Source organism: Chionomys nivalis, chromosome 12 (genome assembly GCF_950005125.1).
Source record: "Chionomys nivalis chromosome 12, mChiNiv1.1, whole genome shotgun sequence".
Lineage (NCBI taxonomy): Eukaryota > Metazoa > Chordata > Mammalia > Rodentia > Cricetidae > Chionomys > Chionomys nivalis.
In genome coordinates this window covers 20,410,980-20,424,284 of record NC_080097.1, presented here as the reverse complement: position 1 = coordinate 20,424,284, position 13,305 = coordinate 20,410,980, and the positions used below count along the sequence as shown (strand labels likewise).

Below are 13,305 nucleotides of genomic sequence, written 5' to 3'. Positions count from 1 at the left end.
TAATAGTTTGAAACATATTTGATTCAGTTATTAGTAAATGATCACACATTTGAGCATATAAATAAATTTATAATAATTTCCACGTAGATTATCTTATGTGAAGAAGAGGGAAAAAACCATAATATTACATTTATTTGAAATTGTCAATTTAGTTTTAAAACCAAGTCAATTCTAATATGATTATCACCTCTCACTATCAGGAAAAAAATAATTCTACTCCTACCTAAAGCTTAATTTAAGATGTACTTATATAATGTAAATACAAATAACCTAGCTTGAAATTTTATGCATAGTAAATGCCTTAATATTTATAGACTACCTTCAGAAACCGAACTGAACTCACAGAAGCATATATTATATCAAGGGACATGCCAATAATGCAAAAATCATTTTATTTTTGTCACTGACAACATGCATGATACTGCTATTGTACCACTGGTTTCTTAAATATTTTTATGAGCTCATTAAAATATAGTTTACATTTAAAAATGTAACACAAAGTTCTCTATAAACAATAGACACAACATGTTCTCTATATACATAATCCTTTCTCAATATATTTTTCTACTTTGTTTCACACATAAATAACTTAATCTACAACATCATAAATAAAACTATCAACTCTATGTCCTAGAAGTAAATACAAACTGTGGAGTTTGAGGAACTACTTTCTGATTTTATAAATCATATGCAATACGTGCATCAGGAAGCAGACGATTCTCACAAGTTCTTGGAGAGAACTTTGGAGAGCTGCCTACCATAGACCTTTCAATTTACTTAGTAAAGATGTCATGCATTTAAAGTCAAAACAGCTACAAGCTCAGATTTTGTTTGTTGAGATCATGTCTCGTTATGTTGCCTATATAGACCAAGGCAGACGGCGATGCACAGTTCCTCTGCCCTGTCTTCTGGTAGCAGGGAATAATGATCAATAGTTGAGATTAGTTTAAGGGAAGCAGAGAGGGTAGCTACTTGGTTATTAAATCTTTTAAAAACCATTTCCACTTGTTTGAACTATAAAAAAGGTACAGAAAAATGAATGCTTGTATATCATTTAAATGTCAGAGAACTAAAATTAAAATTTAAGAAACAAAAAAATTCAGATTAAACCCATATTAAGCTTGTGAAAATATCCCACTGAGATTCTGTAACAGGAGCAGAACCAATACCATCAAAAATGTCTTTGAATTTATTTTTAATTTAGTTTAAACTTTAATGGTATAAATGACACACAAAATTTTTCTGCAGTCATAATTACTAGTATACATTTCATTAGCTTTTATTAACACGTGGAAATAATACCAATTTGTTAAAATATACCACCTATATACTGATTAAATAGCCACTCATGATTAAATAGTAAGTAAGCATTCCTATTATTTTTATGCAATAAAATTAAAAGGCAATTTTTGCATGTTTGCTGTTTTTACTTTATAGATTATTTTGTAGGCATTTGGGTATAAAATTTAGACAGAAAAGCACTTTCAGCTACCGTCTTTAGATTTAAATGTTCAAAACTACAGATAATGCTAAGTCAAGCCCAGGCATTACTTTTAAAATTTAAGTTTCTAAAAGTTCTAAGTTTTAGTTAATACAAAAATTGATCTTTACACTTTTGGTTAGGGTTAGGTTAACTGCCAAAAAAAAAACTACTTAAAAAATTAATATTCTGTTGAGATGATTAGAAGACATATTTTTGATCCTTTTTTAAAAAACAAGATGTGAAACACAAAAAAAGCCAAGTTCACAAATGGCAGCTGAAATCCCATCAACTTCCAGCCCAATGGAACACATAGCCAGTTACTATGCATAAACAATTCAAAATTAAGGTTTATAATGGAAATGTCAACAAGTCATAACTGCTATTCATCACCTCTGATGTGTTCCACCAACTCCAACCAGGCACAGCAGCTGTGTACATCTGATAGATCCTGTTTAGAAAATTACAGCTAGCAAAGCTATAAATAAGGAATACATAAATAGGAGCACGGCAACACCAAGGAATTGGGGGCATAACAAAAGATGGCTGTGATGGAAACATGCCTGTTAGCTCTCCCTTAAGCCACCTCCCACTGATTTACACAGTCATGGCTTTATAATTCTTTTTAAAAGAAAACATTTTCTACACAGCAACCAGTAATATCTTTGTACATCTTGACTACAATGCAATCTTCAAATTGTCTTGCAGAGCTTGACATATCTGTTAAGGACTTTTCCAGAAGTCAGCTTGTATTTTCGGCAGCCTAAGAACAAGAGAGCAAGACTTGTGATTTCAGAAGACACACTGTGGGTAAATCTGTCAGTTTTACACTATAGTGAACAAACAGCTAGCTATGCCCCTAAATAAACTGAATTACTTTTATTGGGAAAATATGGTGGTTTTTATTTTTGTTGTATTATAAAGACTATCTTTCACCAGGCAGTGGTGGGGCACGTCTTTAATGCCAAGGGAGGCAGAGGCAGCCAGATCTCTGTGAGTCCGAGGCCAGCCTGGTATACAGAGTGAGTTCCAGGACAGTTAGGACTGTTATACAGAGAAACACTGTCTTAAAAAACAAAACAAAACAACAAAAAAGGTCTCTTAAAATTCACTGCTAAATTACAAAGTTATTTCTATCATCTTAAGTAATAAAGAGAACATGTAAAATTGTACTACTCATGACCTTGTTTTCAAGATCTTTATTAGTTTGTTTTATTGCAGTGCAGAGACAGAATTAAAAATGAGAAAGACTAATTAAGCTACAAAGTAGGCAGAACACAAGCAACAGAACAGTGAACATGTTTTTAATCTCTCTCTTCATTTATCTTTTGCTAAAAGGTATTGTTTGTGGTATTATTTACTTATAAAGATAAAAATTGTTTTATTGTAATGAGCTCAGAAAAAGACATCACACCTGCACTTTCAGTTCCAAACTCCGTACATCTCAACGACACAGTTAGAATGTCCCTTCATTTAGGGTTTTATACATCACTCCAATTGCATTTTTATGTACACACACTCACCTGTCCCTTTGCCAGCATTTTTGTCCTCTCTCTCATTTTCCTTGGCCTCCTTCCTAAAGCATAAAGTACCCCATACAGCTGTTACACATGCACATATTATAGGCTAGGATTTACGTATGAAGAATGCTCAGGTTTTCTTCTAATACTGGGTAACCTCCCCTTCCAGGTGTGTCTAATCATTCACCAAAACCCGATCTGATTGTACTTCTAGAATGACTGAAAGGATAGCTGGAGCTACAGTTTAGCTTGCGCTCCATGGGGGAGGAAACCCTGCTTCAAAAAACGGGGAAAAGCCGGGCGGTGGTGGCGCACGCCTTTAATCCCAGCACTTGGGAGGCAGAGGCAGGCGGATCTCTGTGAGTTCGAGACCAGCCTGGTCTACAGAGCTAGTTCCAGGACAGGCTCCAAAACCACAGAGAAACCCTGTCTCGAAAAAACCAAAAAAAAAAAAAAAAAAAAAAAAAAAAAAAAAAACGGGGAAAAAATGAAAGAGACTTATTTATAAAATTTCTTAATGCCAATATGAAAATGATGAACTTTGTTTGCTTTTTGAGACACGGTATCTCTATGTAGTTCTGGCTGTCCTGGAACTCACTATGTAGACCAGGCTGGCCTTGAAGTCAGAATTCTGCCTGCCTGTACCTCGAATGCTGAGATTAAAGGCATGCACCACCACCACAAAGCCCTGAAAATGATAAATTTAATCTTAGAAAAATACACGATTTACTTCTATTTCTACTTATTAATTAAAATTTCCCCTTTAGTTATTTCAAGAAAATATGGGAAAATGTTGGGAAAATCACAAATAATGCAATAATATAAAAGGCATAACCTTTTCCCTCACAGGCAAAAGACCTTGTTTTCCTTAGAAAGTGAGTCAGCTTTTCTCTCCTCAAGACTTACCACACAAAAGTGTTAGAACATAGTTTAAATATTTTTGCCAGATGTAGTGGCACTCCAGAGGCAGAGGTAGGATGATCTCTGTGAGTTTGGTGCTGGCCACAGATACATAATTAAACTCTATCTCAAAAAAAAAAAAAAAAAACAAAACCCAAACAACAACAAAACCTGGCTTACATATTCTTTGTAAATCAGTGCAAATGAAAAGCCAGGTCAACTCCTTAACTCTCAACAGCTGGGCTACACTGCTATAGCTTCCGCTTCCCTGGCAGCATGTTACAAACAGCATCAGCAGTACCTGCCACCGTATGCGGGAGGAAGTAATGCCAGTGCAGCCTGAGCCGATGTCTACTAGGAAGTATTCACTTAACCATCATCTAGTCTTCCTTTTCAGTTCTTTTTCATTCTGCTGTGAAAGCTATATTCTGAGTTTTTAAAAAGACAAAGAAGGTAAATGAATTGAAAAGAAGCTGGGCAAAACCCTATGAAATGCATTCAATGTTAAGGGTACAGAGAAGTGCAAATAAAGAGAGAGAGGACCCATATGTGCCCCTTAATGAGAAATGGCTGAAACTAAGACCCCCAGTAATGAACACTGATGTACGTGAAGCAAAGGAAACTCCTATGACACTGGTGAAATATAAATTAAGACAACCACTTTGGGAAAGCTTGGCACTGTAATGATCTATTGTTGGTAACACACACAGGCTGTAAGCATAAGGAGACATGGGCTACAATGCTCAAAGTATCATCATTTACAACAGTCTTACATCAAAACAATTCTGTATCTACTCATAGTAGACAGGGCAAATTGTAGTATATTTGTAGAAGCAAACTTATTTGCAAGAAAAGAAACATAGTATGGTGACATTCATCATAAGCAAACATCAAAACATGACACTAAATGAAAGAACCCACTAGAAATAGTAAAATTCCATTGAAACGAAGCTTAAAACTTTGACAAAGTTATAGTAGCTTTTAGACATCCCGTTCAGTTAGTGAGACTGATAAATGTCTACTACAGAACTCAGGAGACTAGAGGGGAAGCAACACAGAGGAGAAGCAGGCCTGTGGCGGGAACAGAGCTTTCTAAGGTGTTGGCAGAGACAATCATATGGTATTTAATTCTGTGTGTGCGCGTCTGTGTATGATCAACACGGGATGTCTTCCACAGACACTTTCCACCTTAGCTTTAGAGAGCACTCTTTTGGTGGACCTGGAGTTTATTGTTTTGTCTACACTAACTAGCCAGCTGGTCCAAAGAACCTCCATCTCCACCTCCCCAGCTGTAGGAATAAAGACATGCATTCCTGAACCCAGTTGGAGATCAAATTCACCTTTGATGTGTATGTGGTAAGGACTTCCCAGCCCTTTTAATATGTATAATTGATATTTACCCTGTAAGTATGTTAGGTTTCACAATCAAAGAGTAATAAAATAAAAACCCTGAGTTGCTTTGAACAATCTGAAAAACAAGCTGTTTTGCTGTTGGTCAATAACTGTCATCACTTGAAGCTTCAATATTCACAGCCAGTGGGATTCCTGACCACCGCACATACAGTCTTCTCTCCTGTCTTCACATGTTTGTTTCTATCTATGTGTATTCAACTATCGAATAATGACCCCCAACTGCTGGATTAGAAGCCACCCTAACTCAGTATGAACTCACTGTAATCTGTGACAAACAAACCATTTTCAAACTAGGGATTAGGACTTGGAGTTTTTCGTAGGAGGTACACTTCTACTCAACACAGAAAAATGTGGGCAGATTCCTAAGAAAAGATAACAGGACCTGTCAGAATTTCTGTGGTCTGAACTTAGCTTCTGGTCTTGAGTTTCTCCTGATGACTAAGTTAGTTAACTGGTTCAGTTAGCATCTTTCCCATTGCCTCTTAGTCATTCCCAGCTGTCAGGCTGACCAACACTGCAACCACCCAGGTCCAGAACCATGGTTATGTGTTGGCTCACTCCAAAATCCACTCCATCTCTGATCTGCTGGAGCATGGGGAGGGGCGTGGGGGAGTCCTGCGGACCCAGGGTTGCAGGATCTCCATGACCGTGACACAGGGCAGAAACAGAATGCCCAGGAAGTCCCAGTGAGAGCCCAGATCAATGGTTCTTTGCCATGAAGGCCTGCATGTAAACATGTATAAAGGGTTTTCTGTGTGACTCACTGTGTCACACTGCGTCTTCCATGACGAGATTTTTCCTTTCTTTTTCCTTCCTCTTAAATTTTGCTTTATTTTGGGGGGAGGAGGTTGCAGAGGCAGAAGGTGGAAGCGAGAGGACAGAAGATGGGCGGGATCAGATGCATGATATGAAAGACACAAGAATGAGTAAAAAGAAAGAAAGAAAACAAGCAAAAAAAAAACCACCCTATATGCAAATCTAACCTTTAGTGCTTCAGTACCCTTGCGAAGCTCCTTAATAACAGACGATAAAGCTTCAGGGTTGATTCCTTGTTCACAAAGTCGTACACAAATAGATAGTGTTTCCATATCTAAACCGGTATTCAAAATCCTTGAAATCTCAAGCAGAACTGAAAAAGATAGACATAATTTTAAAAAGCGTTTAACAACTAAAAAAAAAAAAAAATGCATAGAGCACTTCTTCTTAATGGACAGAACGGGTTTTATTTAGGTATATATATATGTGTGTATATAAACACACACACACACACACACACGCAGTAACAACTAGTAAAAAAATTGAGACCGTAAATTTTCATGGCAGGGTATGAAGGGAAGAAAGGAAGAGAGATGTTTTAATTTCAAAGTTAGAAACAATGCAGAGTTAATTTGGGAAGCACTTTGGCATGGTAGCTCTCATGTGTGTGTTTCCATTCATACACTTTAAATACTTAACATTCTTTTGTCACACAACACATCCTGATTACGGTTCTCTCCTTTACTCCTTCCAGTTCCTCCCCACTTCCCCTTCCATCTGGATCCCACTCCCTTTCCATTCTCATCAGAAAACAAGGGGTAATATATTTAATACAATATAATTAATATTATATAAACTAACACATCAGAGTTGAACAAAACCGAAGAAGAAAGCCCAAGAAAAGGCACAAGAATCAGACACCCACTCGTATGCCCACTCAGGAGTCCCATAGAAACACTAAACTGGAAGCCATGGTATGTACACACAGAGGACAAGACGCAGGCTTGCGCAGGTGCATGCTGCCTCAGTCTCTGGGTTCACATGATCTTTGCTCATGTTGATTTAGGGCCTTGTTTTCTTGTGTTTCCTCCATCTCCTCTGGCTCTGAACAATCTTTCTGCCTCTTCTTTAAAGGGGTTCCCTGAGCTTGGAAGAGAGGGATTTGGAGACATCGCATTTAGGACTGAGTGTTCCAAGCTCTCTCACTCTCTGAATAGTGACTGGCTGTAGTGTCTTTTATTTTTTTTCTATCTGCTTCAGAAGGAAGCTTCTCTTTGATGGCGGAGCAGGGCATTGATCTATTAAGGAATCAACACTTGGGGATTCAGAAACCAGCATGCACTTCTCAGCTTATTTATTTTTACACTTACTGGTTGACTGACTCTTACTGGTTGACTGACTAACGCATGTGTGTCTACATGTGGGTTTCCATAGGCCACAGTGCACAGAGGTCTGAGGGAGAACTTACAGAATCAGATCTCTCCTTCCACCACATAGGTCTTGGAGATCAGAGTCAGGACATCACCTAGTGAACCATCTTGATCTTGCAGCCCAGTGTCTCAGTTTTAAAAACTTAAAAATAGTTACATAACATGCCTTTTCACGGAAATGCCAACTTCTTAACCTCTCAGTTGTTGTACGATTAAGCTGCTCCTACGCTTCCCCCATTGAAACACTATAGTGATTAACTGCGATACATATGTATATACTAAATTATATTCCAAGACAAATTCTAAAAGAACCACTCAGCAACAAGAACATTTAAAGCTGTAGAACCTTCCGTAACAACTGGATAGAGTAACTGCATCTGTTGACTTTATTGATAAAAGCTTATACACTTTAACTTCGCTTTCAAACATTTTATTTTACGTGCATTGAGTGTTTCGCCTCTTGGTACATATGAGTGTTTTAGCTCTTCCTGCCCTGCTCCTTAGCTCAACCCAATTGTCCACTGGGTCCCACCTGGCGTGTCTGTGCTGCAGTGAGGCCTGAAGACAAAGAGCTGAGGTGACAGAAGCATCACTTCATGTATTTCCTGTAACTAATACTCAGTCTCTTTGTATGTTTTGCATGGGCTTTTGTTTTGTTAAAATAGGAGTGTATGCTCAGTATGCGACTCCATTTTGTGCAGAAGTACTCAGTTTTACTTTTTCAGGGTTGACAGCTACTGATACTTTGCTCTTCCGTGACATAAGTGTTACTCATGTTACTTGCTGATTTTAGTGACTGTACTTTAAGACTTCGGTTTCCTCCAGATCATTTGTAGTGGTATAGTATTTGTATTTTAGTAAATAAGTCTTGCCTGAAGACCAGAGGCAAAGGTAAAGCCACCAGAGGTCAGGTAATGGTGACATATACTCTTAATCCCAGAATTTGGGAGACAGAGGCAGATGGATCTCTGTGAGTTCAAGGTTACCGTGGGCTCCACAAAATTAACGCAGAAGCAAATCCAGGTGCTGGTGGCCTACACCTTTAATCCCAGTACTAGGGAGTCATGCCTTCAATCCCGGCACTAGAGGGAATATAAAATGGTAGGAGAGGCTTGTCTGCTTCATTTTGTGGTCGCTCAGTCTTGGCAGAGATAAGACTTCTCTAGTGGCCTCGCAGCTTTGCTTTTCTGGTTTTCAGGTTGAACCTCAATTTCTGTCTCTGCGTTTTTATCATTTGTGCTACAATCACTTGTTCTTGCTTTCTAACTGAACGTTTACTCACAGTGATTTCCTATTTTTGTCTGCTGTACCTGCCTTCACTTAATTTGGGCTCTATTACCAGCGTTCATGTACTGGAGAGTGCTCTGAGACTCTCAAGAGTCACATAGCAAGAGTGAAGGAGGGTGGTCAGGAGTGGGCTCTCTAGAGCAGACCACCTGTTCAAATTCCACTTTTATTCCTATAATAAACCAATCTCAATTTGCACCTACTACCATTCTGTAAATATTAGGCAACAGTCCTTTTTTATAGGGTTAGTGTAAGGACTAAGGAATCACTTAGAATGGTGCCTAACAGACACTAGGACTCAGTAAACGCTTACCTATTCCCTTATTATGGCTTTTCTCTTTTTTTCATCTACTATGGGCACTTTGTGACTCCCGTGGGAAACTCGTCTGCTCACAAGCTCTTTGACACTCCGCTCACCCTAGCCTCAAGCTCTCTGGGTGCAGCTTTACAGAAGCATCCTGGCTCAAGACAAGACTCAGAGATCACACGGATGATGTGCCTCCATTTCTGCCATGGTACATTTCTGCTTGGTAGGCAACACTTCCCTGGGCTCTATCCTCAAAACCCCACTGTGGTTTCCTTCTGCTTTCCTATGGGGAAAAACCTCCATTTTTCATCAATGGAGACTTTCTTTTCTTGTTTTTGAACATGGCTATATTTAATAATTATATTTCAACATTACTTCCTAATTTTTATATCCTAACACATGGAAATTTTTTACTTTAACTCCGATTGTTTTCGTAAGAGTCTACTTAACCATTGTAGATTCCAAGGTTACTTTTTTTTAGTTTTTATTTATTTATTATGTATACAACATTCTGCCTCGATGTATGCCTGCACGCCAGAGGAGGGTGCTAGATCTCAGTACAGATGGTTGTGAGCCACCATGTGGTTGCTGGGAATTGAACTCAGGACCTCTGGAAGAGCAGCCAGTGCTCTTAACCTCTAAGCCATCTCTCCAGCCCCTCCAAGGTTACTTTTGATAAATCCAGGAAGACCCTATTAAAGAATTCAGAAGTTTAAGAAGCTATTGGCAGATATAAAATTTATAAAATCTAAAATTGTGCGCGAGAGGTTCTGGTATAAAATAAACTCCCCTCCATTCCCCTCACCCCCGCTGCTCCCTTTCTTTGGCACACGTGCTCTTTTCCCAGGAGAAGAAGGTCCTCTGGGGATAGGCCCGTTACACTTGCTAGCCTCCAGAAATATAAACATTAAATCCCGCTCTTTAATTTATACAGACTCAGGTAATCTGTTCTAGGAAGGCTAAACAGACAGATTCACACTCTGTGTAAAATAAGAGAACAGTATACATCTAAAATGAATGACAGGGGGACTTAACTGATTTTGAAAAGTATTTGAGGCTGGGGGTGGTGGTGCACACCTTTAATCCCATCACTCGGGTGGCAGAGGCAGGCAATTTACAAGAGCTAGTTCTAGGACAGGCTCCAAAGCTACAGAGAAACCCTGTCTCGAACCCCCGCCCCCCCCCCCCAAAAAAAAGAAAAAAAGTATTTGAAAAAGACTTGTCTGAAAAAGTAAAACCTTCGACTTTAAGTGTGAGAAGACCACAAGGCAGGAGGAAGTGAGGCAGTGGGAAGCACACCTTGTGTGATGGTTCTAGAGCAGAGGGAACTTTCTCAGCTTACTAATGTGCACAGCCAGTGTCAAGGTGGGGTTAGGAAGGGACAAAGGAGTATAAAACAGAGGAGACATGTGAATGCAGTAAGGTCTACTAAGGAATTCAGAAGTTTCAGGCACTATTGGTAAATATAAAATGGGAGTTTATATTTGAGTTTAAATATGGGTTTGATTTTCGAATGGGCCATATATGATGTGGAATCAATCTACACTGCTGTAATTCTGGTAAAAGACTGGTAAATGGGCTAGACTGAAGAAAACAGTGACACTGTCGAATACCAAATTAGTGGTGAACTGTAAGGTCTTTGTGGACACTAGGAGGCAGGAGCGACACAAGAAAATCAGAGGGACCCCAGGCTTCCTTCTTGAATGAGCAATGGGATGGATGGCATTAGTGTCACTGACTAGTCTGATGGCGCTCAACACCTTTCTTGAGGAAGCTTTTGGAAGCTTACTACTGGATACATAAACTTGCTTCTACACTGAAGCCTTCGGAAAGAAAATGATCAGAAATATAACTACTAGCAGTAAAATGAAAATTTGAGGAGCCACACTAAAAGGGAAGCAGGAGGCAGTTGAAATCTGGCTGTTTTAGAAGGAAATGTTGGAAGTGAATGCTGAGTGTGCAACATGGACGTGAGAGGAGTACCTGATCCCACAGCTCTTACGCTGTCTGGGCTGGGGTACACTGGGCTCCTTTCGAAGGCTACAAAGCTTACCTGTGCCCCCATGCATGATCTAGCTTTAACAAAGTCTACTCATTTGACAACTGTAATGAAAACTTTACGGGGTGAGTCCCACTACTCTGGCAAACCACTGACATCAAACGCTGAAGTCACTGTTAGGTAACACAGAGAGGAGGGAGAGGATGAGAAAGACATTAGATCTTGAAGAAAAACTGCTACTGAGGGAAGAAATGGGATCCAAAATGCATGAAAATTTCATGTTGACTCGCATCTATTGATTTAAATGCAATGAAACCTCACACATACTCTCCCTCCATCAGAAACAAAAACACCTCTGCTCCTCACTTTTACGTGTTCTTATGTTCTGTAATTTTCATTTTATATCAAGTCCCCTCAGAAAAGATGGTGATGACACAACCAATGCCAGAGCTTACTTCTCAGAGCAAGCAGTCCCACTAGAAGCTTCCTTTCAAAGAAAACTGGCCGGAAGGAAGGCCTTATCTTCAGATAGATAGAATTCAAATACACGGTGATGCAAAGGGGTGTGCACCAGAGACCAGCATTCCGAGGACACACCAGAGGCAGAAAGAGAAAGATCAGGAATGTGAGGTCACCCTAGACTACACAGCAAGACCCTCTCTCAGAACACACACCCCCAACTCCCAATGGCACCCATGGCAAGATCATGTGTTTAGACAGATGAACTCCATGGCTACATAAATTCACCTTAAGAAACAATAAGCCATGGAATGCACAGGATGAAAAACTGGCTGGATAACAGACTTTTCAGAAAAGGAGCAATGTAGCCAACAGCAGTAGGTGGGAAAAGTGGATGTAAAGATTCTAGCAGTTTCATTCCTAGCATATGAAAGCAATGACCTGTGCAGGCCATTCCAAGAAGGAGAAGGGGTAGGATAAGATGGCAGGCATTTAGTGAAGGAAACGCCAGGCAGTAGGGCTGACATCACCTTGTGACAATAGTGTTATCTTTTAAGAAAGAGGCTGAGGGGGTTAAGCCCTTGAAACCACCAAGGCCACAGCCAATACAAACCTCTCCTACCGGGAAACGAAGACAGACACGTGCGAATAGAATGTCAGCTAATGCAAATGAGAAGACAAATAACAAATCTGATCATTTTTTGATAAACACTATACCTAGCTGTCTAATTGTAAATGCCCACATCAGACCTCGCAGCTATAGCTTTATTTTACAAAGATGACTACGGTTTATGAAGCTGAGTGTTGGGTCCAAGAGACCAAAGACAACTCAGAGACACTAGGACACGTGCGTGCGGACACACCCACAGCTGCGGCCACCCGTGTCACCCGGTCTACGACAGGGCTGGGAGATGAGGACGGGGAGATCTGCTCATTTGCTGGAAACAGAGAGCTCCTTACTGAGATGCCCGGGCCTGGGGGCTGAGGGGTGACTGAAGGGTCCACGACTCCTTTCGCCCGGGGACCTCAGTCACCAGCTTCTCCGGCGCCACGGGGCGGGTCGCGGGGACCCGGGCTGGGCGCGTAACGGGCAGCTGCGAGGCCAGAACGCCGCCCGCGCGCCAAACTACGCCACCGCGGAGGCCAGCGCTCCAGACACCGGGTCACCAGCTTCGAGGTGGCGGCTGCGGGTCCCTTTTCCCCGGTATCTCGCAGGACGGCGCGGGGGTTTCGATGCGGGGACGGCCGGGCCCCTCCACGACGCCTCCATCTGGGGCTCGGCGCCGGGAAGCGCGGGCCGGGTAAAGCGAGCGCGAAGCGTACTCACCGTCCATGGTCTCCCTCACTGCGTTCAGGTTGGCCGAGGCCGCCGCACCCGCGCCGCTGCCACTGGCCATGGAGAAGAGAAAGCCCGGGCCGGCGGGAGAGGACCTGACCCGGAAATGGAGCTCCCGCCTCTCCTCCCCGCACTCCCACCGCGCGGCCGCGCTCACGCCGGCCAAGCCCCGCCCCCGCCGGGCCGGCTCCGCCCCCTCGCGCAGGGCGCCGACGCACGGCGGCGTTGATTTGAATTTGCAGCCTCGTTCCCCAGCGCGGAACTTCGAGCGAGGAGTTAGCGTTCGAATTCGCTCCAGCGCCTCGACGCCATTGGCTGGTTCGCGGACGGCGGCGAGACGCGATTGGTCTGTCGCCTCGCCCCGCCCCGTGCCCTGGTTGGCCGGAGACAGCGCGGAGGGAGTTAAAGAGTCGGCGCC

The 13,305-nt window shown here is 41.5% G+C and overlaps 1 protein-coding gene across 1 annotated transcript; it reads right to left on the bottom strand.

The window, feature by feature from the left end:
* Positions 1-375: 375 nt before the first annotated feature.
* Positions 376-13,035, bottom strand: Mzt1 (mitotic spindle organizing protein 1). Its single transcript, XM_057786276.1, has 3 exons — positions 12,879-13,035; positions 6,297-6,442; positions 376-2,243 (listed from the first exon to the last, which is right to left on the bottom strand). Exons 1-3 carry the CDS (start codon positions 12,946-12,948, stop codon positions 2,223-2,225), a joined length of 237 nt encoding a protein of 78 aa, XP_057642259.1. The 5' UTR covers positions 12,949-13,035; the 3' UTR covers positions 376-2,222.
* Between the last annotated feature and the right edge of the window lie 270 nt (positions 13,036-13,305).

What these genes read in the sequence shown, in the direction of transcription:
- Mzt1 (XM_057786276.1), bottom strand. Translation starts at nt 12,948, where the DNA reads ATGGCCAGTGGCAGCGGCGCGGGTGCGGCGGCCTCGGCCAACCTGAAC. An exon ending in AGTGAGGGAGACCATGGACG is followed by an intron (nt 6,443 to 12,878) that starts GTGAGTACGCTT and finishes TATCTTTTTCAG; the next exon opens with TTCTGCTTGAGATTTCAAGG. An exon ending in AGGGTACTGAAGCACTAAAG is followed by an intron (nt 2,244 to 6,296) that starts GTTAGATTTGCA and finishes TCTTGTTCTTAG; the next exon opens with GCTGCCGAAAATACAAGCTG.